The sequence below is a fragment of the Trachurus japonicus genome, chromosome 6 (genome assembly GCF_045865225.1).
Source record: "Trachurus japonicus isolate A0001 chromosome 6, Traja_1.0".
Classification (NCBI taxonomy): domain Eukaryota; kingdom Metazoa; phylum Chordata; class Actinopteri; order Carangiformes; family Carangidae; genus Trachurus; species Trachurus japonicus.
The window spans coordinates 26,397,074-26,424,797 of NC_140912.1; the positions used below are offsets into that span (position 1 = coordinate 26,397,074).

General features: G+C 41.5%; 2 protein-coding genes across 2 annotated transcripts; both read left to right on the plus strand.

The window, feature by feature from the left end:
• Positions 1 to 263: 263 nt before the first annotated feature.
• Positions 264 to 7,406, plus strand: zpd (zona pellucida glycoprotein d). The gene is made up of 10 exons (XM_085780611.1): positions 264 to 421; positions 608 to 662; positions 750 to 857; positions 1,447 to 1,655; positions 2,460 to 2,617; positions 3,619 to 3,733; positions 4,966 to 5,093; positions 5,233 to 5,416; positions 7,039 to 7,144; positions 7,249 to 7,406. Exons 1-10 carry the CDS (start codon positions 410 to 412, stop codon positions 7,368 to 7,370), a joined length of 1,197 nt encoding a protein of 398 aa, XP_085636737.1. The 5' UTR covers positions 264 to 409; the 3' UTR covers positions 7,371 to 7,406.
• A 2,116-nt stretch (positions 7,407 to 9,522) lies between these two features.
• mmp15a (matrix metallopeptidase 15a) lies at positions 9,523 to 27,165 on the plus strand. Its single transcript, XM_085780053.1, has 11 exons — positions 9,523 to 10,343; positions 12,570 to 12,718; positions 14,340 to 14,462; positions 15,080 to 15,408; positions 15,994 to 16,155; positions 20,356 to 20,759; positions 21,588 to 21,726; positions 23,398 to 23,548; positions 23,649 to 23,764; positions 25,700 to 26,224; positions 26,280 to 27,165. Exons 1-10 carry the CDS (start codon positions 10,227 to 10,229, stop codon positions 26,176 to 26,178), a joined length of 2,169 nt encoding a protein of 722 aa, XP_085636179.1. The 5' UTR covers positions 9,523 to 10,226; the 3' UTR covers positions 26,179 to 26,224; positions 26,280 to 27,165.
• The last annotated feature ends 559 nt before the right edge of the window (positions 27,166 to 27,724 follow it).

Here is a 27,724-nt window from a genome sequence, read left to right on the forward strand (position 1 = left end):
AATAGTAGCATTTTAGCTCAATAGCCTCTGGTCCTGTGATCAATTCACTCAAAATTTGTTTTCATAGCACTACACTGGCTGCATGAGATGTGTTTTTGCATTTTAAAACTGTCCATAATTTGTTATTATTAATTTTTTATCTGTAAATATTAGCATTTCTAGCTCAATAGCTTCTCAATAGCTTTAAACATGGTATCTCTGCTTTAAATATCCCACATTTTTATTTTGAAAACAGGAAGTCGTTTGTCACAGTCACGAACAGGTGTGTTCAATTAGGAGCTCAGGTGCTTCTGAAAAACCACGGTAACAGAGAGGACGTCCAGTTTAACTGCAACCCCTTTAAAAACGATCTATATATTTGAAAAAGTATATAAGCTATAGGCTATAATATCACTATAAAGTTAGAGCGATGCTCCTGAAGGTGAGAGACAAAAGGTTTTAAAATAATAAATAAATGTTTTCTAGAGAAAATGAAGCTCGATGTTTGTTTGTTTGTTTAGCTCAGATGTATCAGTGAATATTTCAATGTAGGCGGTAAATAAATAATTTAACATCTTACCCTGGTTAAAGTATTTTTTATTTTACCCTATTCTGTGGATCATAACAGCTGAGCGTGGTTCTCCTCGTGCTTCTCTTTGGTCTCACGCGCTATAGAGTGAAGGGTAAGTGCTGCTTTTAGAAACTTTGTCATGTTATATATTACATAATGTTATGATATTATAAGTGTCATTTCTTTGCTGTTTCTGCAGGAACCTGCAGCGTGGAGCATTGCACCGACTCCAGTCGATGTGTCCTGTCCAGAGACCAACGACGCTGTAAATGCACCACGGGGTTTTATTCAGACCAGTGTGACAGAAGTAGGTCAAAGTCTTTATTATCATCAGTTCTATTTTGGTTTATGTTTTTATTTTATGTCCTTTAATTCCCTTTAAACAAGTTACGGCTGGTTTTATAAAATATATTAGGCTATAACTCACTCTATACATAAAGTTCAATCAATCAGAACATATTGTTTGAATAGATGCATAGAGGCTTTTCCCTTTTTATACAACTTGTTCGCTCAGACAAAGCCAATATGGGTTTGTTTTTTAAAGCTCAATCCAATCTGTATGGCCCAAAGATGACATGAGTGCAAATAAATGCAGAAATAAATAAATAATAGAAAAGTTATATAGCAGAAATGGCTTTTTTTCAATACCAAAATGAATTTATTTTTGCATTAATTTAGGTATTTAATACAGAAAACACTAGTGATGAGAATTTGGCAGCACACATTAACCATTATTCCAAACCAAATGTCTTTATGATGTCATTGAATGGCTGTCATTCCTTAATTTCCATTTCAGGCACTGTCTCTACTGTATTTGTGTTTTTGTTTGTGTTTTTAGATATTAGATTTGCTATTATAACACTCAAGCATCAAGTTTTTTTTATGGACTTTTGCAGACGCACAGATCAAAGTGATGTGTGGCAGAGACTACATCTCCATCAGAGCAGTGGAGGATTTCTTCAAGTATCACAACGTGCCGCTGGAGTCGCTGCACCTGCCCAACAAGTCGTGTGGAGCTGAGAGAGAAGTGATCGACGGAGTGCCGTTCTACGTATCCAGGATAAACAAAGACAGATATGAGACGTGTGGAGGGAAGCAGCTGGAGGTAGGAAGCAGCATATCATCGTAAATGTAAAGGGGATAGTTCAACATTTTGGCAAATTGGCCCATTGCCATAATCCCTATAGTTTTAGCAGTAGGTTCGTTACCTTTAATTGTCGGTGCAAGCTATTTTTAGAAATTATCTCAAGCTATTTTTAGAACGGCGGAGCAGAGCCGTGAGCTGCTCAGAGCTACGCAATGGAGGCTCATGAGATTTCTTGGTTTCCCCTCATCAAATATACAATCCAACAACTCCAAAACTCTGCACATTCACCACGCTATGAGATAATAACAGAACGTTACCAGACAGAGTTGTTTTAGAGGTAAATAAAGAGACTGCTTGATGAAAAACTGTCCCTGAAGGCAACGTGCATCAGCAGTTTTGCATGAATTTACCTCTAAAACAACTCTGTCTGGTAACGTTCTGTTATTATCTCATATCGTGGTGAATGTGCAGGTCACAACTTGTCCACCAGAGCGTTTTGGAGTTGTTGGATTGTATATTTGATGAGTTTGATGATGGAAACCAAGAAATCCCATTAGCCTCCGTAGCGTAGCTCTGAGCAGCTCACGGCTCTGCTCCGCCGTTCTAAAAATAGCTTGCACCGACAACTAAAGGTAACGAACCTACTCCTATGACTTTAGGGATTATGGCAATGGGCCAATTTGCCAAAATGTTGAACTATCCCTTTAAAAAAGTATTTTCTCAGTTCAGTGTAAAACAGAATATCTGAACCAGGAGAAACACAACAACAAATGTAAAATATGTTTTCTGTTTTGTTCCGTTTCTACTCTTCCTCTCTCACAGAAAAACATCACTCACGTCTCGTACAGTCTCAGTTTACTGTCGGACCCTCAGGTCACAGGAAACATCATCAGAGATCCCGTCGTTAAGATGGACTACACCTGTGTGTATCCGTACATCAGGAGAACCAGTCTGCCGTTCCCGGTCGTCCCGTTCTCCAGGTCAGTGAGTAGGAAATGTCCTTTCTGTTCAGACACTTTTAGGATGATGGACGTCCAAATACATTTCTTACACATGTAGAAACTTGAGAGATTATCTATTGCTTCATTGTTGAGCAGGGAGAAGTCGTTTGGTTACTCACGGGATGGTTTAAGATTGTACTTTGATCTTTTTCATTATGTATTTTGACATAATTTGGGTTTTGAAGTATTATGGCATCATTAAATCCATCTTAGGCCTTCTATAGAAATAATAATGTAAATAGTTTATTTGTGTAGGGACTATTTGTCCTCAAACAAACTTTAGTTCACTAAATTATAAGGCCTCTGCTACACTCTGTGGGTTTGTGGTTAATTCATTGTTCAAACAGTTTCATTGCATTTCCTTAATGATTTATTTTTCCAAACAAGCAGCAAACAAAAGAACAAAGAAATCCGGTTTCCAGCTACCTCTCCTGCTCTAGTTATATAAATAAAAAACAAAACACATGCCCACCCAGGTGCTTACATAAATAAACAAACTAACAATATAAAGAAACTATTGACTACAAAAAGAGGATTTTTTTTTATTTTTTTTTAATGAAAGTAATGTACATTCAAAACAAAAGAAAAAACAACAAACTGGTAAAAGGCTCCTGCTGCAATGTGTATGGCACCACAAAGGCAGATAACATACAGTACAGTAAGAGTCTTAAGAAGTAGAATAAAACAGGAAGTGACTCGGTAAAGTCTGATCCTTTATTGTTTTTTTTTAAGCCAAACCTTCACAGATAAAAGCTCAGAAATAATAATATATGTTAAACTTTAAGTGTCTTGTCTTTTAAAGTATCAAATCAAAACTGGGACTGGGTCAAAGGTCAAATACCAGGAGTAAGAACAAGTCGACATAACGGTCGTCTCTGCCTGGGAACAGTACAGACTGTGGATGTGAGTGTGTCTGTAGTTGTCGTCACTCAGCAGCAGTGTGTATTTGTATTTGTGTGTCTCTGACTCTTCCTGTGCAGCGATAAAGTGATGCGTATGGACGAACTCGATGCCAAGGTCCAGATGAAGCTCTACACAGACCGGTCCTACACGACGGCCTTCAGCAGCGCCCCCACCATCGAGCTCAGAGACAAGGTCGGTAAAAAAAACATTCAGCTTCTTTTACAGTAGCTCGACCAGATAGTTTTTTTTGTTTGTTTAACTTTTATTTATATAATGCAATAAAGGGTGAGGACACACAATCAAATAATACATGGGTGCAACATGGATGTTACAGCACAGCACAAACAAGACTCCTAATAGGTGAACAGAATGAAAAGAACAAAACAAGACAAAAACAAGACATAAAATAGGTGGACAATAGGTGGACTTAGATTTTTTTTTCTTCTGTGTGTGGGCGCACGTGTGTGAATGAATTTTTGTGTGAGATATTTGGACCAGGAGTTACAATAGTTAGTATTAAGTAAAGAGAGAGTGAGAAAGAAAGAGAGATGAAGGGATGGATGAGAGAGAGAAGAAAGTAAAAATACATACAACAGGGAAAATTAGTATTGAACGCATCAACATTTTTCTCAGAAAATATATTTCTAATAGAGCTATTGACAAGAAATGTTCACCAGATGTCGGCAACAACCCAAATAATGCACACATACAAAGAAATCCAAACATTTATGTCCATTAATTAGGTTATGTGTAATAAAGTGAAGTGACACAGGGAATAAGTATTGAACACATGAAGAAAAGGAGGTGAGAAAAGGAATGGAAAGCCAAGAAAGCAGCTGGAGTTTGTCAGTAATTAGAAAGTCATCCTGTCTCCTATCAGTGCAAAGTAATATCAGCTGCTTTAGTCCAAGTTGACGCCTATAAAAAGGTTTCTCATCACCAAGGTGTCACACAAGAGGCATATCATGATGAGGAAAAGCAAAGAGCTTCTCCAGACCTTCAGAAACTTATATCGCAGAACGTACTGATGGCATTGGTTACATATGTGTCTGAATGCACCGTTTTATCCGTTAGTGCCGTTATCCAGATGTAAAAAGAACAACATTTTACCATAAACTGGCCACGACCAGGTCCTCACAAGATTTCTGAGTCAAAAGAAAACTAAGAAGAGTCGTCCAAGAGCCGAGGATCACTAACGGAGAGATTTAGAAGGACTTTGAATCAGCAGATACAGTTGTGTAAAAAAGAGAGTAATGCATTTAACCGCCATGGCCTCTATGCATGCTCATTGATGCATTCAATACTTACTGTATTTTCCCCACTGTGAGTAAAAATAAGTAGGTCGACCAGATGTTGATGTTGTTGAAGCTTTAAAAGATATTATTTTGTGTGTGTGTCTGTTTTTCTTTTCTAAATGTCTCCAGGTGTACGTGGAGGTGGCGGTGACGGAGCCTGCAGACTTCTTCCTGCTTCGTGTGAACGAGTGCTGGGCCACGTCGTCTCCACAGCCGAACACGACGGAGGGATCGGTCCACACTCTGCTGCTCAACGGGTTCGAATCGATCCCACTCCCACTCCCACTCGCACTCCCACTCCCACACCCTCCCCGGACAGTTTGTCTCAGTTACTATGACATCAACAAACACCATCACCATCAATCCCTTCTCCTTCTCCTCCATGTCTTCCTGCAGGTGTGTGAACGACCGAACCGTCTCCTTTCACAACGCGAGCGACGGACTGTCTGGACGTAACGGCGCGGGTTCGACCGTCCGCTACAGCTTCGACATGTTTCGCTTCATAGCAGAGCCACACAGCCTGTATCTGCACTGCACCGTGCAGCTGTGTGAGCCAGACGACCACAAGTCCTGCACACCTGTGAGCACACACACACACACACACCCCTCTGTTGTCACACTTGGCTTGACTTCAGATACAGATATGAAGTATATGAGTTGTTTTATCTGCTTCATTTCACGAATGTCCCTGTAAAGATCCATATTTCCTTTAATTTTCTAATTCCTTATTTCACCTTCCTCACTTCCTTTTCTTTCCTGATCAACAACTGGCTCTATACATTAGTTACCTGGCCGAGTTCACCTGGGCGCTACAAGATAATTCAACTCTTAAAGGGATAGTTCAACATTTTGGCAAATTGGCCCATTGCCATAATCCCTATAGTCATAGCAGTAGGTTCGTTACCTTTAATTGTCGGTGCAAGCTATTTTTAGAACGGCGGAGCAGAGCCGCGAGCTACTCAGAGCTACGCTACGGAGGCTAATGGGATTTCTTGGTTTCCCTCATCAAATACACAATCCAACAACTCCAAAACGCTCTGGTGGACAAGTTGTGACCTGCACATTCACCACGCTATGTGATAATAACAGAACGTTACCATACAGAGTTGTTTTAGAGGTAAATTCGTGCAAAACCGCTGATGCGTGGAGTTGTTGGATTGTGGGATTTTGATGAGTTTGATGAGGGAAACCAAGAAATCCCATTAGCCTCCTGATGAGTTCCAATCCTTGAACTTGTGTGTTCATTTGATGAAGTACACAGGAGACATTCAATTCCAAGTTTTTCCAAAATGTATTTCTAACAGAAGCAACTAGAAAAAGAGATCGTTTACAGAGCTCCGGACCAGACTAAGTTTCCCTGACTACATACAGCAGCAGCATCAGCTCACGAAGTCTGATGCTGTCTCCTGTCTCTGTCCGGCTTTATATTACTGACTACACAAATGCAAGATATGATGTAATTGATGTAATATGCATTCTTCGTTGGCTGGAGCCCATACGCCATGACCTCGTGTCTGACCCCAATCTCATGCTTGGCGCCGATCAGCTGTTGATAGCACCTATCAAACAAGAACACAGACAGAGAAAAGAACAGAGACACACAACCCCCCCTCCGCATTCTACAGCCTCTCTGGCGTCAGCTGACTATCATCTCTGCACTAGGTGTAAGGCCTGGTAATTTATCAAACAAACTCATACATTCAGTCTGTGTGTGTAACTGCTACTTCCCCTGTCATGTGAATGGCATCCTCTCTGGGCTGTAAGAGTAAAACACAGTAATTACACCAATTATCCAAAAGTTGACTACATGCTTCATTATTAAACTGATTGACACAAGCTTATCATGTGTCTAAGCAAGGCAAACATCAATGTCACAAACATTATAGCAATATAGGATTCTGGGGTAAATATCACAACACTCCGTAGCGTAGCTCTGAGCAGCTCGCAGTTCTGCTCCGCCGTTCTAAAAATGGCTTGCACCGACAATTAAAGGTAACGAACCTACTGCTATGACTATTATGGCAATGGGCCAGTTTGCCAAAATGTTGAACTATCCCTTTAAGCAAACCAAATGACTACAACGAAGATTCATGCTTTATAGCTTTTGTTCAGTCCTCCTTATCCCGACCCCATGGTGATATTTTACTTCTTTTCTTTTTCTTAATGTCCTACTGAACCATCTTGTTTTTGTTTTCTTTGCAGAACTGTAATTCGATCAGTAAGCGAGAGGCGGTGAGGGCCGACCCGGTCCAGGGCCTCCTGTCGTACGGACCCATCAGGGTCGAGGTGCCGGACCGACCTCTGTCCCGTACGATCCTCTCTCTCGCTGTCACATCTTCCTCCCTGACCCGCTGCCCCGTGATCCGCCAGGTGTTGCTGTGACCCGTCTCACTGCACTTGTCTCTGTTTCAGACGTCCTGCTGGCCGTGGTGCTGCCCGTGGTCGGGGTCTGGACCGTGGGCTTCTTCCTCGTCATCCTCATCACCGTGGCGAAGGCCGGCAGCAGGAGGCTAAAGACGCTGGAGCACGACTGACTGACGGCAACACTTTGAATAAAACTTCAAAAAGTGTTTTATGTTGGGTTTTTTTTGTTTGTTTTTTAACTTTATTGCCTTTATGCACATTAACAGGCAATGGGCTTTATGCACAGCTCCACTACTTCCTGAAATAAGCCAGCTCGTTTATTTCCTGTTTTACATGATTGGACCAACTGATTAATCCAGGTGTGTCTGACCGTTGTTGTGAGGTCAGACACACCTGGATTAATCAGTTGGTCCAATCATGTAATAAATAAATAAATACATGTGCCCATTAAAATCACAAAGGAAAACAAATCAAAACATCTTGAGATTGGGTCCCATCTGTCACACAAATAGCACTGTAAAGGGTATTGCACATATTTTATCTGGTTCTTTATTCCAAAAAAAGGGTTATTTTAGATATGTTGTTGTTTTTTTAATCTCTTCCCTGATTTATGACAACCTGAATTGTACAAGCTCAACACACTGCACCTTTGAAACACGCAAATCTTGTTGAATCAGGTAAAGATTAGCTGTGACTGGGATTCAAACCTGCAGCCTGACTGACTTCACACTCTCACACAAACACACACACACACACACGCAGAGACAGGTTGACGGCTCTTTCATGTCAGAGAGAGAGAAATAACCATGTGTCGGTTTAGCTCTGTCTGTACAACATGTGTTGACTCCTGATTACAAGGTCACAGGTTAGGGAAATGTTCTACTTTTTCATGCAGTCTTGCATTTGGAGGACGAATGCACCAGTGGTATAAATGAAAACTGCAATCTTTGTGTTTATATTTTATAGATAAGGAGTAGAGGGAGTAATAGAGGGCCCCATAATCAAATTTTTGCTTAAGGCCTCATGGAGGTTTGGGCCGGCGCTGCACAAATGCACACGGACGGACAGGTCGACAGCTCCTACATGTCGGTGTTCAGAGAGAGACAGGTCATCATGTCCGTCTGATTAGATCGGTCTGTACAACGTGTGACTCCTGATGTTAGGGTTGTGGGTTTCGACTCCCATGTTGATTCAGAGCAAGAAGAATGCACCATAGTAGGTTTTTGATGATGTGTCATAGAAAAGCACTTTATTGGATATGTGTGTACAGTACAGTGGGATGAAAAACTTTGGGCACCCCTGGTCAAAATTGGTGATAATGTGAACAGTTAAAGCAGAAGTAAGCGATCCGGTCGTTTTGGCTAACTTCCTTTCAGTCAATGGAGTTAGCAGTCCCCGCCCTCGTCCCTACGTCGCCACATTCACGCGCATCCCTTGTCTGCACACACAGAGAGGACCGCCCCTTTACGCCGTTCTCTCTCCTCATTGGATAAAGGTTGTAGGATACAAGGAAAGTTTTCTCCTCGGCTTACAGCAGAGCAGAGTGACTGACAGACCCGTGTTTCGGACCAAACACTCTATATAAGTGATTGCTGTCGGAAGATATAACTATTTAAAACTTATATTAACACAATCCGCTTACTTCTGCTTTAAGCAAGTTGATCTCCAAAAGTTATACAGTTACAGATGACACATTCCCTTTACATTTTAGAAAAGGAAAAGGACCCACAGCAAAGGTTTGGGTCCCCTGCATAGTTACAGTGGTACCTATACTAGTAGCCCCCCTTTGGAAACGATCACAGTGTGTAAATAGTAAATATCTTGTCTGATACCTTGGTCAAAGTTATCTAAGAGCTCAAGTCTCCTGGGTTTCCCATTCTTTTGCAGGCTGCTGCTTTGTTCCCCTTTTCACTCTGAAACTGTAGAAAACAAAAAAATAATACTCTGATATTGCTTAAAATATTGCAAAAGAGTGCTTCATGTTTAACTTTATGCCTTTCGGAGATCATTTCATCGTCCACTCGCTTTACTGTGTTCACATTAACATTAAAACTTTAACCAGGGGTGCACAAACCTTTGCATGATGCACTGTATGTTAAACTTTTAGTGCTTAGAGGCTACATCCTGTTGCTGCTGCTGCTGTAGTTTCCCAGAGGAGCAGCAGATGGCACACTGACCGTGGCCTCCTCTGGCCCTGTGCTCTGCTGCTCTGATGCTGCTGCTGCTGCTGAATATAAATGTAGGGATAGGGAGGGAGGAGGGTCCTTCTCTTCTTAGGAAACCATCAAAAACAATCCTTTATCTGCTGCTGCTGCTGCTGCTGCACAACTCTTTGATGGTGGATCTCATCTCATCTCATCTCAGTTAAGTTAAGTTACGTGCACTGCACTGCTCGGCTCGGCTCAGCCTCTTGTCAGTGTTTATACCCGAGACGAGACCTCCGCTGACACCGCAGAGCAGGAAACGTGATCGCCTCGCCTGAACTTCTTCTCCTTCACTGTCTTTCGTCGTGAACTTGAGGGGGAAAGTTTCCATGCGCTCGGACGCGTCCTGCTGTTGAGTTGATCGGGGGTTTTCTCACTGCTGATCAGCCATTGTGAACTTGGTAGAGGGGAAAAAGGAAAAGGGGGGGCAAGGAAGGACTTCTTTTTTTAATCTGCCCCGCCGGCTACAGAGGTTTATGCATTAACTTAAAGAAAAGAAGGAGAGTTGTTGAATGAGCCATGAGGCTGCTGCTGTCCCGGGACAAGTCGCACTGCCTGCAACCAGAAATGGATTAGTAACATTTGGATTTTCATTCTTTGCGATTGTCAATCCTAACTTTTTTCTTTCTTTTTTTTCCTTTGGAGATGTCTCAAAGTCCGACAATGAGCAGATAGCTCACTGGTGAATAAATGTGAGCGGAGGAGAAGAAGAAGAGAAATAAACCCACAGCACTTTTTTTTTTGTCTCTGCATCTTTATTGACAACATTAGCTGAGCTCTAAATATCTGAGGGACCCCAAGAGGAAGAAGAAGAAGAAGAAGATGGCATCTCAGCTCACATCATGGACTCAGATCATAATCACACTGGTGTCTTTATTCTCCCTCAGCCTGTGCAGCACAGAGCCAGATGTCCCAGAGGAGGAAGGCTTCAGTGCTGAGGTACAGTAATGTCAAGGTCATAAAATATTACCGTGAAATCAATGTCATTTACTCCAGCAATAACCCACCTTTAACTCTCTAATTGTAGAAATATATGTCAGGTCAGTAGTTCAAGTCTTCTTGTTCATGTTTGTGTTGCCAAAACATCAAAGCACCAGGTCAGCTGCTGTTGCACTGCAGGGATGTCAGTTGACCTTTTGCCCTATTTCCAAATAACATCAACACAGCACATATGGCACACACATGGATCTATCTATCTATCTATCTATCTATCTATCTATCTATCTATCTATCTATCTATCTATCTATCTATCTATCTATCTATCTATCTATCTATCTATCTATCTATCTATCTAGTTGTTATAAGGGTCAATGACAAATAATAAGGGTTGGCAAGATGAGGTATTCAGAAATGTCTTTGAAAAAATGTTTTAAGAGCATGCATCAGCTTTGTTAAAATGTACATTTTGTATTCATGTCAGTTTTAAAGCATTAAGACTGAACGCTCCTGAAAATATCTTAAAAACACCAAATTAATGTGTTAGAAATATGTAAAAACTGTCAAGAAACATAGTGCGGCATTGCAAACGTGAATTACTTTTATTCCAAACTGGAGTCCTGATTTATTTTCCTGTATACAGGCGTCAGATTTTTATGAAAAAAAAAACCAGTTACACCATTTGTCACTGGGTTGCATCACGTCATTGACCAATAAACTGATGTAGGTCAATGACTGGGGCTGACGGGGGCAGAGTAAATCCAGTAAATTTAACATTTTAATGACTAATCCTTCAATGAATTGAGTGAAACTTCACATCTTGATGAGTTCTGAACATTCAAACGTCTTAAAAGCTCAAACAGTTCATGTTTATTAATATTTCCACTTGTATATCTTTCACTTTTGGATGATGGATACTGGGTTTTGGTGGAAGGTTACTGTAATAGGAATGCATGGTCTTACTATTGGAGGTTTTTTTTCTTCTTTCATTCGTTGTTTCTTCATGCACTTGTGTGAATCTATCTATCTATCTATCTATCTATCTATCTATCTATCTATCTATCTATCTGGATGATATAGTTGTTATAAACTGATGTAGGTCAATGAATGATTGGGGCTGAAAGGGCGAGAAGAAATTCAGTAAGTTGAACTTTTTTTTTAGTCACCAGTTCTTCGATGAATGGAGTGAAACTTCACATCTTGATGAGTTTTGAACATTCAAACGTCTTAAAAGCTCAAACAGTTCATGTTTTCTAACAATGCCGAAGCATTTATCAACATGTCCGCTTGGTAGAAGGTTATTATAATAGGAAATGTATTTCAGATACAGTATAATGCATGACCTTTCTATAGGAGGAGGAGTTTTTTTTTCTCTCCTCTCTCTGTCGTTTCTTGAGGCACTTGTGTGAATGTGCTTACTAGACTATTAGATTAGTTGAGACTTGTCATGCTATGCAGAAATCATCTTGAAGGACTTTCACGCACAGTGGTTTTGTGTGTGTGTGTTTTGCCCCAGGTCTGTGTTCATACTATACATGCATGAAAGTGGAGTCCCATGATCCAGCTGTGCGAGGAGGAGGAGGAGGGGGAGGGGGGAGATGGGTTGGGGTCTGTGGGTAGATCTTAAAACTTTTACTGAGGTTTTTTTTTTTTTTTGTTCCCCCAAGGAGCCGTCGTCCTGTTTGCCTGCACGGCTACGTGGCTCTGCATCCTCAATTTCACTCCCAGCAAACACCAAACAAAAGAGGAGGGAAAGGGAAAGATTTGGCATGTGTCAGGAAGAAGAAGACACACATTCAGACCTGTGTGTTTATCTAGTAGTGCACCGCTGAAGGGACACACTGTTTAATTATGGTCAAGTTTTTTGTCTGTTCAGCTCCAGTTCTTTTCCTCTTCTCTCCTCTTCTCTCCTCTTCTTTGGCTGTCAGTGCAGGAACAGAAAAAAGCAGGAATGTTGTTATGTTAATGGGATCCATCTGGTTTCTATCTCTACTTTCCCTTTTCTTTTTAACTGCTCAGATGCCGTCATTTCATTAGACAGGGGCTTGTCCCTGAATTAGCAAAAACAGTGCCTCCTTTCCTTAACAGCTGAAACTGTCATATTAGCTACGTGTAAACACAAAAACAGCAGGCATGTGTGAAGCGACAACTTTTCTGGAGCCAGACTGACTGAACAAAAATAAATAAATAAATAAATCACAAATAATTTCCTGCTTCCTTTCTTGCAGGGATGGCTTCGGAAGTTCGGCTATCTGTCCCAGGCGAGCAGACAGATGTCCACCATGCAGTCGGCTCAGATCCTGTCCAAGGCCATCAGCGACATGCAGAGCTTCTACGGGCTGGAGGTGACCGGAAAGATGGATCCCGCCACTGTCACGTAAGCTATCTACAGTATATTATAAATGTGGTTATATCCTGCATGAAGATGAGTCTCACATGACAAGCAAACATTATTACCATTTAGCCTACATGCATGCTAACATGCACTGACCACAAACTGAAACCATGGGATTTTGTGGGGTTGCCTTAAAGGGAATATATTATGGAAATATGACTTTTTGATGGCTCTTTAACATATATTTGGGTGTTTGTCTTGCCTTTCGGCCCCCAAAATGTGAGAATTGACAAAAGAAATCTGTAATTTGCAGGCTCCCTAGGATGAAATCCACCTGGTTTTACGAGCTGTTCCCTCGGTTGTCTGACAATGATCATGATTCATTTGCATTTAAGGATATTTTGAGAGGATTAAAAGAGCTGTGATTGATCCTTGGGGTATTCTGATCAAAGCATGTCACAGACATGTCTTTAAAACACCTGGGAACTGTTTTAATTTGTGGAAAAGGGGCATAATGTGTCTCCTTTAATGCATGTATAGGGGAATTAATTTCGCATTAATTTGCATTATGTTTCTCATTTTTCATGCACTTCATGGTATATAAATAAAATGACACAAGGCTACCAGTTTCAGTTTGCCCGGCAACAAACTGCAACTCAATAATAATCACGCTGCATCCTGAAGCAGTTGTGTTGCATTGTGGGCACTGGGCTGTTTGTTCCCCAACACACAATGATATCGTTAGATTAATTACCACTGACGACTGACACAGTGCCAGCTCTTAATAACTTCTTCCCTTTTTTTAAATGATGATAAGGTTTACATTACATTGCAGTTGAGTTTCTCTCTGCCTGTATCGCCTCCTCACTGACAAGGCCAGCCAGTCTATTGTGTCACATCCTTATATTTCACTGTGGCCTTGATGCAGCTGTATGAGCCCATTGTTTTCATGCTGTAAACTGTGTGTGAAGTAAACAAGGTCACACAGCAACAGTTTTGTTGTTTTTCTTTCCTTTTTTGCCAATAATTAGTTGAAAAGATGGTTTGTGTGTTTAGCAGATACAGTATGAATCACTGGTTTGCTTAGCGTGGCCTAAATCAGGGGCTAACAGCTACAGTAGCCTGGCTCTGATCATTAATATGGTATATTTTTTGGTTTATACTTATCAAAAACTAAGATTACGGATGACATATTAAGAGATTTTATTACCTTTCAACATAAACTATCTGTTTCATTCTCCTTAAAGAGGAACTATGCAGGATTTGTACCTATACTATGCTACATTTTTACCTTAATTAAACAGCTTTGGAGTAATTGTGGTGGACACAAACTCGCCCTGTAACCCGTAATCTAAGACTACACAAATATACACGTCATAACATCGCATATGATAAATAACGTTATGTATCACTCTATTGATTCATTTCTCACTGGCTTCCATGTAAACAAATGCACATGGCCAGGAGGAGGGTTAACAAAACAGCGGAAAAGGGGATTTACATAGTTCCTCCTTAAGAGCGTGGTTCTTGTTTTGTTTTTCTTAAGTGAGGATGCTTGCAAAATTGGCCTTTACACTACTTGGGACAAATCTGTAGCAGCCTCTTGCAGCTGAAGCTTGCTTGTTTATGAGTGCGTGTTTGTGTGTGTGTTTTGTTTGTGTAGGGCCATGCGCCGACCTCGTTGCGGCCTCCCAGACAGAAAACCAGAGGAGCATGGCGATGGTGCAAGAAAGAAACGCTACACACTCACTGGGCAGCAGTGGGACAAAGACCACATCACCTACAGGTTTGTAAGAACTTAAAAAATAAAAAATCTGAAACCGATAAAGCAGCAAGTTTAAAATAGTAACTTAAAGGGATAGTTCAACATTTTGGAAAATTGGCCCATTGCCATAATCCCTATAGTCATAGCAGTAGGTTCGTTACCTTTAATTCTCGCTGCAAGCTATTTGTGACCTGCACATTCACCACGCTATGAGATAATAACAGAACGTTACCAGACAGAGTTGTTTTAGAGGTAAATGCAGAGACTGCTTGCTGAAAAACTGCCCCCGACGGGAACGCACATCAGCAGTTTTGCATGAATTTACCTCTAAAACAACTCTGTCTGGTAATGTTCTGTTATTATCTCATAGCGTGGTGAATGTGCAGGTCACAACTTGTCCACGAGAGCGTTGTGGAGTTGTTGGATTGTGTATTTGATGAGTTTGATGAGGGAAACCAAGAAATCCCATTAGCCTCCGTAGCGTAGCTCTGAGCAGCTCACCGCTCTGCTCCGCTGTTCTAAAAATAGCTTGCACCGACAATTAAAGGTAACGAACCTACTGCCAAGACTATAGGGATTATGGCAATGGGCCAATTTGCCAAAATGTTGAACTATCCCTTTAAATATCCGTTCTCCAGTATCATGAACCAGCACGTCCCCTCCTCGCTGGGGGAGGACCGAACCTTCGACGCCATCCGAAAGGCCTTTGATGTGTGGAGAAAGGTCACGCCGCTCACCTTTGAGGAGCTGCCTGCTGAAAACAACATCAACGTCAACGTCAACAGCAGCCAGACGGCGCTCGCCGACATCCTGCTGCTGTTCGCCTCTGGTTTCCATGGAGATATGTCCTTGTTTGACGGCGAGGGGGGGTCGCTGGCGCACGCCTACTACCCCGGACCGGGGATTGGTGGGGATACGCACTTTGATGCTGATGAGCCCTGGACGCTGGACAACCAAAATCCAGACGGTTAGTGGGTTTATGTCTAATTATATATTTATATATTATTATTATTATTTATGTATTTACATTTCTACTACATTAATAACCTTGTATGACATGAACAGATTGTTTTACACAATTTATTTTACCTTAATACAAAGGTTTTCTTTAACCTAGGCTAAACAACACCTTACAAAGTACAAAGTACAGAGGTCACATAGGGAAGTAAATCTGAATTATCAATAATTTTTTAGCAAATTACATTCAAATGGACAACTACATCTGTGTTTTTGAGTGTTTTCTGTGGTGGCTCCTAATTTGTGGAATGATCTACCACCAGAAAAAGTCTTCAAACTTATTTTTATTCTTTGGCTTTTAACTCAGCATAACCTCTGTATGACCTCTGTTCTTGTATCTTGCCTTTTTATTCTCTTTTTATTGTTTTTTTAATGTGTCTGTCCTTTTTCTGAACCATTTTGTGCTCTATTTCCTGTATGTTAGTCACTGTGCAGCGCTTTGGTAAACTTTTCTCTTTTGAAAATGTGCTACAGTATATGAATAAATAAAGTGGATTCGATTGGATTAGAGCCGTGCTATTGTCTTGTCTTGCAGGTATTGACCTCTTCCTGGTCGCCGTCCATGAGCTCGGTCATGCTCTGGGTCTGGAGCACTCGGATAACCCCAACGCCGTGATGGCTCCTTTTTACCAGTGGGTTCATACTCACAACTTCACGCTGCATTCGGACGACATCAAAGGAATACAGTACATATACGGTGAGAAGCACACACCTCATTCATAACGTCTTCAGATTGCTGCACTGTAGTAGTTTAACCCTCCAGGGTCTATGATCACACAGATCACTCGCCATAACAAAAACCTAGAGCGCTGCTGTCAATTTAACTGGAAAGTGCAGATTTGAAACTCCCAGTTTTTGTTTGACGTTGATAGACCATGTAAAACCAGGGATATGATATTACAGAAATACTTATAGCGTAAAAGTGGGATGAGATGGAAGAGCATTGGATTTTTTTTCTTCTATATATTTGTCATTTTCAAAATAGTGGTTGAATCATCTGATACTCTGTTTGTTTTTTTAGGCCCAATATGTTGATAAAGTAGGTTAAAGTGATACTGTAAACATGGGTATGGTGAATGTTTTTCTATGTGGTATATAAAAGTAAAATCTTAAGTATTAAAAAACAACCAAAACAGACTCAAACTTCTAAGGGTTAATGATAGTATTTATCATCATAAGGATGTAGCAGAGATGCTTTTCTCATTCTGAGCGGTCAGATCGACGTGCATACACTGGACACATGACATGAAATCGCCTTAATGTAAACTAAATTCCCCCTGTGGGACAAATAAAGTTTATTTGATTTGATTTGATTTGATTTGATTTAAATAAAGGGACTGGGGTACATCTGCGTCCAGTCAGTCCAACGATGCTCATTACCATCGTAGTAAATGACACTTTGCACACACAGATGTTAGTAGAAGTGGGGCGGGCAGCAGCTGACTCGGCATCTTTTACTCCTTCGGTTTTCAATAACAACTTCTCAGAGCTCGTAAAAGTAGGTCTCTGCATAATAATATGTTTTTAATTTACTGAATTTAAAGTTGTTGTCACCCCCCTGTCCTACTGACACACTGATCTCCAAATACATGTTGTGTAATACTCACTGTGATTTAAGCAAGTGATGTGAACAAACAAACAGCGTCATCATGAATAATAATGAACATGATATTTATTATTATCACTGGCTTCAAAACAGTGAAGCTTTTGGCTCCGCCTCTGTGAAACGAACAGATAGCGAATCCACCTGTTGGAAGCTCCGCAGGGTAAACAAACACTACAACTACAACACGTCCTCGAGTTTATTTATTTTTCTTTTGTTGTATCACTTGTGCAACAACTGGACCCCCCTTTGTGAAGAAGCTTTGTGGCGCACACACGCGCACAAAACCAGTGGACCTCAGTCAGAACTGCGTGTCATGCATGCCGATATGATGTTATCATGCTGCCTCTGAATGGACGGCCTTGTTAATTGACACATTACATCATTCTGTGTGTGTGCGTGTGTGTGTGGTGGCTAGAGAAAAAGCTCATATGAGTATTAAAGTGTATGAATGTATGTATGTATGGGTGTGTTTCTACACTGGGCCTCTTATTAGAGCTGTAATTACAGGCCAGCAGATGTGAATGTATGACTGACATTGTTTATTATACTGAATGACTGATCTATGATTTCTTTCGCCTTGGGGCAAAAACAAAGGGACCCCCCCCCTCTCCCCCCAAATTTCCTTTGGTGTTCATTGTGTTGCTCTGGTGACATCTGTGGTGTCACATAACGGATCAAACAACCCAGCTCAGTTTGGGAATGTCGTCTCTGGTTTGAGTTTCTCCAGCAAACCCAGAAATCTTTCCACACCCACACACAGCTCTGGCCCTATTGATACGCCTACACTTCACTTCGCTGCACCAGAGGAAATTAAGAAGTTTTTTTTTTTTTTTAGCAAAGCAGTGATGTGAAAAACTCTTGTTGCAAGTTTTTACTTCTGTAAATTTCTGGTAAGGTAAATGCTGGTTCAAAGAAAAAAAGGAAAAAATCCAGAGTGCTCAGAAGGTTCAAAATATGACGAAGGTGCTCTTTGGTTGGGAACATTGGTCAAAAAAGGAAAATCCAAGGCACTCTTCTTCAATAATAAAAAGCCTTTATTCATACAAGGCAATATCGAATAAAAACATTTGAGTGGGCTAAGGCTTCTGCCGAAACGCGTGGGCTGTAACCCACTCAAATGTTTTTATTCGATATTGCCTTGTATGAATAAAGGCTTTTTATTATTGAAGAAGAGTGCCTTGGATTTTCCTTTTTTAAGGTAAATATTTGGACTGAAATTATACAGCAGTAGTTTAGCTCTATTAAGGAGATCTAATTGACTTTGCAGGAAGAACGCACTGATTAAAAAAGGATCCCAAGTATCTAAATAGACACCAACGCAGCATAAACTTTGTTGGCAGAAATAAACATTCGGGTTCCTTCGTAGGCATCGCCAGAAGTAATTTGAAGTGTGATAAATAGCTAATGTTTAAATACATATACTGTAGGTCTGTGTTGATCTGTGACAAAGAGGGATGGTTTAAACAGGATATGCAGAGAAGGTAAAACCAAAAGTCTGCATTTATTAGTTTACTGTAATATACACGGTTGCCCATAAAGTTGGAATAAAATATTTTTTTTACCTGTTTTCATGAAATGATTGTGATAATGTAATTTATTCTTGATAGATAAAGTGCATATCTTCCCAAACACTGTGAAAATTAAACCACAATTAACCTTTACAATAGGAATAAAAAGAGGAGTGTCTCAAAACAAGATTAATATTCCAACTTTATGGGCATGTATTTGTATCTATTACGTATTTATCTATAATAAAAATGGAATAGATGACTGTTTCATGTCATCGTTTCCCTTTTCTCAGGTGATTCTACATAGATTAAACTGTGTGTTATGATAAACCTGCAGCTAAAGAACCTGATATTTCCCTGTGGAGACAAAATGGAGCTCTATATCTGGCAGACGTGTGAATAGACAACAGTTCGATAACATGTCATATGCTATATCTGTTCAGCAGTGTTGTGTTGCTCCCATATGGCCAAAGCCATAAGGTTAAATACATTAAATCGACTGCGTGCAGCAGCTTTTATTGTGACACTGCCGCTGCCTCTCCCACTTTTTTTTTTTCCTGAGATGAAAATAACTGTTTAATATATCCTTCAGCACAAGCCTCTAATGTACAGCGTATCTGAAAAACAAAGGAAGAGTCCATTGTGTGTGGAACTAAAATTAAAACGCGAATCAAGGAAGTAACAATAGATCATCAAAAATAGACACTGAAGTCACCACAAGAACTTGTTAAACTCTTAAAAAACAAAATAAAACACCTTTCACTGTCTTTCTTGACCATATATTGCAGATGTAATGGCGGATTTGCTCCACATATTGATGGATGAGTCATATTCCTTGCAATGTTTTTGTCTCAGGCCAGAACTCAATGCGTTTTTTAAGACCATCAGCTGTCCATACATATTACATAACTGACTGTATCCGTGTGTTGTCCTCTCTTAGCAACCAGCACGGCTCATTTTTCCAGAGCAGCAGCAGCAGCAGCAGCAGCAGCAGCAGAGTTGCTCTCAGTCAAGTGGAAATGGAAAATTGCATTTCCTTTGTGTGAGGGAGAGATAGAGAGGATACTGTGAGGAAGAGGGAGGATGGAGTGGATGAAAGAGATTATTGATGTTTGATGGCACAAAGACAAACCAGCAGCCGGAGAGATTTATTTTTTACTTCAGCTGGAGGTTGTTTTTCTTTTTGACCACCTTAAGTGTGAAATTCAACTTCCCCCCCTTTAAAAAAAATCATCGACTATTCGGAAAAAGATGTTTATCTGGCACTACCCAGTACTGAGTGAGCTGGTTAGCTCCAGATAAACGAGTTTACGGGGCCGAGTCCAAGTAATTTGACGTATTTGAACATGTAAAAAAGTAACACAATACAGTAGTTGCTTTTCCTGGTAATTAGTTACTTTTATAAGGTAGGCCTAGTAACTCATTTACTAACTCAGTTACTTTTTGCAGAAAGTACCTATAATTAATTAAAAATATATATTTTTAATAATTAATAGTTATAAAAGAAAGAAAAACAAACAAAAAAGGGAGAATGAATTGTTAACAACTCTCTTCCCTCCACCTTCAACATTATACACATTCAGGAAAAGAAAGAAAAACAAACTAAACTAAAATAAAAAAGTTGAAAAGTAGAAATGAAAATGAACTAAAGCACAAAATTCAATAGTGGTCCTGTTTATTGATAAGAGCCAGTTTCCAACTAAATTACATTTTAAAAGTAAAGTGCTGAACATTGATACTGAACACCAGTTCTCCATCTTTTTATTTAATGTTTTATTTCTAGGTCCTCCTCTCGTCACTGCAGCTCCGCCCCCCGACCCCGACGTTGACTCCTTCACCTCCCCGTCTCCTCCTGAGGATGAACCCACCTCATCTCTCCCCGCTGACTCCCCGCCCAAACCCACCGACGACAACCTGGACCCCCCAGTCCACCCGGAGGCGACCCCACCCAGCACCACATCGACCCCCACCACCACCACCACCACCACCGCCGCCGCCCGGCCTGAGCCTGAACCCGTCACCCCGGTGGTTAGAAAAGACGACCCCGCTCCTCCCCCTCCTCCGCCTCCCCCTCGACCCCCCGCCCCCCCTCGTCCTCCCAAGCTGCCCGACAACCAGCCCCCCGACATCTGTGACGGGGACTTTGACACGGTGACCTTGCTGAGGGGGGAGATGTTTGTGTTCAAGGTGAGAAATAATAAAGAGTTATAGTTCACGTCTGTGCAGAAGTAGCGTTAAGTCAAGACCCGGCCGCCGTACAGAAGATTACACACACACCTGAGTAAAAGTACAAGTCCAAGTGGTGAATTAACTTGCATTAACTAAACCTGCTTTTTGCAATCTAGCAAATTATGCCTGATTTTATTTTACAGTAACAAGTAACAAAGATGCTTAGGGGAAATGTCAAAGTCAAAATTAATAACACTACACAACAATGGACACAGTTTGAATTTGTGCATCATCCTCATTTTAATCAGATTTTAATATCAGCCTAATAACACCCACTGTTTTCCATCCAAAAACAGTTCAATGATAAGAACAGTACTTGTATTATTAAGCAATATTTTAAAGGTTTTATATTTTATATAAGTCCCGAAAAACTTTTACATTTGGAAACCGACTGATGTGCAGCAGAGAAACTGGATGAGAGTTTGTTGGTGAGACAAAGGGAGGTTGCAAATTATGTTAATTTTCTTCAAAATCTGTGGGTCTGAAAAATGTTGTGTTGATGTCAGACACTTTGAAGGATCTGTGGCCTTTTGGTGACGTTTTTTTCTCCAATTGCAATGAATGGATTGAGCATAAATAACAGAAAGCGAACCTTCTCCTTTGTCAACTTGTCTTTGTTTGAACAATGAGTTTGTTCTATAAATTTTGATTTTCCAGATTTATAAATCTCATAGATTTATAAATCTGGTTCTGAGTCAAAAATAGCAACAATTTGAGCAATGAGGAGTGGACTATATTATACTACATATTTTTGATGAAAGTTAAACATCACTATTGTGTCTGCAGGGTCGTTGGTTCTGGAGGGTGCGGAGGAACCGGGTCTTGGATAACTACCCGATGCCCATATCTGTGTTCTGGATCGGCTTGCCCAGTGACATCGACGCTGCCTATGAACGCCACGATGGCAAATTTGTCTTCTTTAAAGGTAATTATTCATTTATCAACAGTAAAAATGACAAAACAGTCACTCTGCTAACACAGTGGACGTCCACATGCTGAGCAGATTGCGTGATGTGTTTACGTCAGGACCTTCTTTTAGAAAAGCATGGTGAGCTTTTCACTAGTTTTGCCTACAGGCTCAACATCAACAGATGGTTTCTACAGTTTCTTTCATCCGAGCTTAGACCGGTATGGAGCTGTTTAAGTTGTGCGTCTGCTTCATGAACACAAAATGAGAGAGCACAACACAAATCTGTGCTTTGATTTGAATTGGTGAGGCTGAAAGAAAACAGTGCAAACTCAGCATTTTTTTTCCATCCCTCACCCTTCCCCCCCTTACTTACTGATTTACGGGGAGATGGTAATAATTCAACGCAGCTTTAACTCCCTGTAGCCGACACACATACACACACACACACACACACACACACACACACACACACACACACACACACACACACACCCTCCCTTACTCATACGCACAAATATTTAAAACATTAGAAGTTACGTCAAAAAGAAAACAAGTCAACCGGCCAAACGATTCACTGTTTAAACAGTTTGATAATAACGGTTGCAGACAAAAACCTGAGTCGTGAGTTTCTGTGTCTTTGCATGTGTATTAGTGTGTGTGTATTTGTGTGTGTGTTACTGAGTTCACTGGGTGTCTTGAATGAGGTCTGTGCAGCGTGGCAGCTGTTTCTGGCCCAGTTCGACTCCGGTCCAGCTGAGCCCCAAAAGGCCTCATGAGAGAGAGGTGGAGGGGATTGCATCAGCCTTCTCCGCGCTGCACCGCTCCAGATGTGAACAGCTGCACAGCTCTCTCACTTAAACAACAAAGCCATATGCTGATTTGTCATGCATTTTCAGGTCGTTGTTTTCTTTCTGTGCTTTTGATCGCAAATTAATTCCCGTAAGCTTCCGTAGAGTCGTCGCTAATGATTTCTGCTTATCCCTGCGTCGTCGTTTCTTTTTTTTCCCCCCACCACATTCTTCAGAGGTTTAAGGAGATCTGCACAAGCTGATTTTGAGGAACACATTTTTGCATCGACTCCAAAGATTCTTGGATAGCACACAGACCAAAACCTGCAGAAACGATGGCCAGGCAGGATGCGAAGCCAAAACTACTAGCTGACAAAACATCAGATTTAAAAATGGTGAAGCAGCACTATAAAGTCGGTCAATGTGCACTAACTAGTAAAAAAAACAAACTAGCTATTAGTTTTGTGCTGTAAATGCCGAACCACTCTGGCATTAGAGGTGGAAAGTGGCTGAAAGTGTGTCCAAAGGTTATGGTTTAGGGGGGAGAAGCTGGCGTCCACATGGGTAAAAAATCTTGGAAAATCGGTGTTATGCCTACAGTACCATTTCTACCTTGCATGTCGTTTCTGCTTTTCTCTCCGGGAGTGAGTAAACCCCACAACTTGTGCCAGATGTTGTCACCATCACTTTCTCTCTCTCCATCTGCCCATGCTTTTATGGCTCTGCTTCTCCTCCGCTCCCTCCTGAATTTTTTTTTTTTTACTCTCTTAGCCAGCTAACAAACATTTTTTTCCCCGTGCAATGAGTGCAGGGAGCTTGTACTGTACTGTAAATGTGTCTTTTTTTTTTTTTTAGAGAAACATTTGGCCTATTTTTTTTGTTGTTTTTGTCCCTGCAGATGACAGATACTGGGTGTTCAGGGAGGCCGATGTGCTGCCAGGATACCCACAGCCCATCTATGAGTACGGACAAGGAGTTCCTGCACATAAGATCGACACAGCAATCTGGTGGGAGCCCAATGGATACACGTACTTCTTCTCAGGAGACAGGTACACCACTTAGACACATGCAACAATGTGCCGTCAGTTGTTTATATAAAGGCTGCTATTGAACTGTATTGTGTATAAATCTTTGTGTTGTTTGTTGCAGATACTGGCGATACGATGAGGAAACCAGGAGAACTGACCGCGAGTTCCCCAAGCCAATCAGCAGATGGGGCAGGATCCCCGACTCCCCCAAAGGAGCCTTCCTCAGTGATGACGGAGGTAAATGAAGCCTGTTTAATAAGACAAATAGAGTTTTTTATTTGGAAGAAGGGGGACGTCAGAGGAGCTGTAAATAGAGCGCTGAAAGCAGGAGAGCAAGAGGAGGCGGAGGGAGGGAGGGAGGGAGGGAGGGAAAGAATGAGAGAGGGTTGGATGGAGGGGTGAAATGGGGTGTGTAAAAGACACAGGGGGAAAAATTGCATGTGAGATTGGTGAGGGCAGAGCAGAGAGAAGAGGAGTGAGGGGATGAATAAGAGAGAGAGAGAGAGAAGGCAGGAATGAGAGCTCTGGTTTGAGGCTTGGCCCGTCCTTCCTTTGGAAATTAGATTTGTGGCAGAGCTGCTCTAAACGCACTCTGCAACAGTCAGATCTTATCTCCACCCACACGGACGTCTCTGCAAGCCTGGTTTTCACCACACATACACAAACATACACAGACACACACATTTACACCCAGACATTTGCCCCAAATAGATGATTTATTCTTTTGCATATCAATGTCCGATGTTGGTGCAATGATGTATTTCTTTCTGTCTTTATTATTGTTTGGTATTTTAAGTAAATGCTTTTATTAAACCTCAGAGTCAGCTCTGGCCCTGCAGAGGTCCACTTGGTAGCTATGAGGTGTGGGAACGACGGGGAGAGAGTGCAAAGACTAAGCTGGTTCCTAAAGAAACATTCCTGAGTCTGCTTTTTTGTTTACACAAAAAATGAATTTAGTTTTACTTTGTCAAAACAAATGGTAAAGTTAAAGAGACAATCTTTACAAATGAAATGGCAATTTGCAGAATTGGTGTTAAGGCTGTTAGTTTTACGGCCCACATGGGATTTGCAAAATGCAAAAAGAGTCGACCCATATTGACTCAGTGATGAAAAGAATAATATTGTGAAATGAACCAGAGGTCGCTCAGTCCTTGCTGAGTTTTGCCTCGTGTCTAAAAATACTTCTCCAGCTGCACTTTGCTGAAAGGAAGATGAGTAGAGGGACCCCACTGTCCTTCTGTCTGTTTGATGATTTCTTCAATCATTCAGTTTTTCATTTTCTCACCTTTTCAAAGCCCAAATCCAATGGATTGATAGATGTTAAAGAGTAACTATGCAATTTATTTTTACCTTAACTATGCTATATGCTACATTTATACCTTAGTTAAACAGCTTTGGAGTAATTGTGATGGTTAAATAAATGATTTCAAGGTGTGAAGGCTGATGCACACCTAAAAAAATCTTGAAAAACAGGTGCGTTGGAGCATAGGTAAGGAGTGAACAAAAGCAAAAAGGGTCTCCCGCACACTGTCAAGTCACTTGCAAAAGACTTTAAATAAATGATTTGTAACATGTTCCAAGGAGAATGGAGGCTCTCTTCTTTCCTCCTAGCGTCTCTTGGCCAAAAACCAACCTTGTAAGATCAGAGCCTCCGACCCGGTGTCCAAGCCCTCATCTCGGCAGCACCACGACACAAACGTGCTCCGTAACCCGTAATCTCTTGTTTATGACAGATAAGACAATACACATCGTAACATAACGATATCCACCACTCCATGGACTGATTTCTAGCCGGCTTTGTTGGAAATAAATGCACATGGCCAGGAGGAGGGTTAGCAAAACGGTGGAAAAGTGACCAAATTTGCATAGTTCCCCTTTAAACAAAGGGCTACTGCCAACAGCTGGATAGGTTAGCTTAGCATAAAGACTTATCTACAGTCTGCAGTCCAATAGCTATACAAATCAAACAAATACTGTTTCAAGTGCCAATGAAGTCTTGTACAGACAGCCGTGTTTCCCACGGGATGAATATGAATAGTTTGATATATACACAACATAAAAATATAAATATGGGTTTGAGTCTAATTGCAAATACAGACATCATCGATTATTGATTATCCATTCTACAAGATTTGTCTGACTGAAATGTCCTTTCATCTCCCACTTCTGCAGCTTACACATATTTCTACAAAGGCACCAATTACTGGAGGTTTGACAACCGCAAGACAGAGGCAGAGAAGGGCTACCCGCGCTCCATCCTGAAGGACTTCATGGGCTGCCGTGGCGTCCCCGACCCTCAGCCCGACCCCGACCCCGACACCGACCAGGAGCCGAGAGATAAACCAGTGAAGCCTTCGGACCGAGGCAAGGACGAGCACAAAGAGCCGGACGGAAAGGACACGGACTCGGAAGACGACCAGAGCTCTAAGCCCGACGGCTCGGAGGAAGAGGAGGAGGACAAAGAGGTGAACGTGGTCGTGACGGTGGCTGACAACGAGTCAAAAGTCATGACCCTGATCATGGTGATCGTTCCGCTGGTGCTCATCCTGTGCATCCTCGTGCTAATCTACGCCATCCTCAGGACTCTGCAGAACAAAGAGACGCCGAGGGCCTTGGTGCACTGCAAGCGCTCACTTCAGGACTGGGTGTGACGCACAGAATCAGACGGCATTGAGCGGGTATTGATCGTTTTGTCTGGTGCAGACGTTGGCATCAAATTTTTTTTTTTTTTAACTCACGGCACGGTGAAAAGAAAAGAAGCTTTGACTCAGTGCTAAAGTCTAAAGAGAGCTGAGGAGAAGTCGCCTTTTTGAGCCCCATTCATTGTGAGAACTTTTATTGCTCATGTGAAATAATCTCTAAGTGGTAAAGTTGGTGCCTGTGGAGCGACAGTGTACTTTCCCTCTTCTACTGGCCTTGAAATTGTTCTCCAGTGCCTCCCTTTGTGCCTTTCAAATGTCTGAAAAAGTACCTCTGTTTCTTCAAAAATCCTGCCCGTTTCCATCGAAACTTTAAAAAAAAACAAAAAAAACGTTATGTGTCACCAGATGTGCACACAAGACATTCAAGGAATCACAGTTTCTATCAAATCTAATTGTAAAAAGGAGAGGAGGGACAGACGGTGTATTTGTAGTATAAATGCAGACAAAGTCGATAATGCACATACATTAACCTGAAGCACACACACTGTACATACACACACACACAGCTATTAAAAACCAACACAAACACATTTACTGATACGAACAAGCCTTTTTTATAGAAACTGACTTAAGGCACCACGGTGCCAGTCTCGACTTTTTTTCCTTTCTGTTTAGAACAGATAGTTTGCACTTTGACTCTGTTTTTTTTGTTTTGTTGTTGTTGTAGTTTTGTGTTTTGCTGAGTTAGCTTCGCTGCAGAAGTGTGCGCGTGTGTGTTTTTCCGTGCAAAGCAGAACTCTCTGTAAACACACAGACACTCGCAGGAGAAGCTTCATCCTCCGACCAGCGCAGGAATGTCAGACAGCTGTGTGCGTCCATGACCGCCCGTCTCCCACTGAGCCCATTACATCTACTTACCCCCACCCCCTCCCTCTCTTTGACACACACACACACACACACATACATGCACATATGCCCCAAACATCACATGATGTCAAAAAAAACCCTAAGTGTACTCATTTGTGCATGCATGTCCACATATGTAGACACAAACACAGAGACCACCTCCCCCCCGACAAAGGCACATAGAGTTTTTTTGCACACAGACACCCGGGCTCCAGCCTCCCCCCTCCTCCCCCTCCTCCCCCTCCCACCATCACCACAGCCCCGATAACTGTTCAGGCTGCACCACCACTAAAAAACGAACACAATCCCAGTGGAGACATATTGATATATGACTGGTGCCAGGGCAGGAATGAAATACAAGAGGGGCGGGAGGGGGCAATTTAATCACGTTTTTTTTTAAAGGGGACATATTATGCATATTTCACTGCTTTTTGCTCACCATTGTGTCAGTTTTGAACACCTACAGAGTAGTTCTGCATGATTTTCAGCTCCAAAAACTCCTTAGTTGTCGCGTACAGATGTCAAGAAGAATAGCCGATGCTGTTGCGGGTGCTAATCGGGATCCTAATAAAGAAAGGAAGAAAGAAAGAAAGAAAGAAAGAAAGAAAAATCCCGATTTCAAACGCTATGCAGCCACTTCAGTATCACT

Coding starts and splice junctions, on each gene's coding strand:
- mmp15a (XM_085780053.1), top strand. CDS start 10,227: ATGGCATCTCAGCTCACATCATGGACTCAGATCATAATCACACTGGTG. Junction 16,156..20,355: donor AGGAATACAGTACATATACG/GTGAGAAGCACA, acceptor TTTTATTTCTAG/GTCCTCCTCTCGTCACTGCA. Junction 21,727..23,397: donor CAAATTTGTCTTCTTTAAAG/GTAATTATTCAT, acceptor TTGTCCCTGCAG/ATGACAGATACTGGGTGTTC.
- zpd (XM_085780611.1), top strand. Junction 858..1,446: donor TTCAGACCAGTGTGACAGAA/GTAGGTCAAAGT, acceptor GGACTTTTGCAG/ACGCACAGATCAAAGTGATG. Junction 2,618..3,618: donor CCGGTCGTCCCGTTCTCCAG/GTCAGTGAGTAG, acceptor CTTCCTGTGCAG/CGATAAAGTGATGCGTATGG.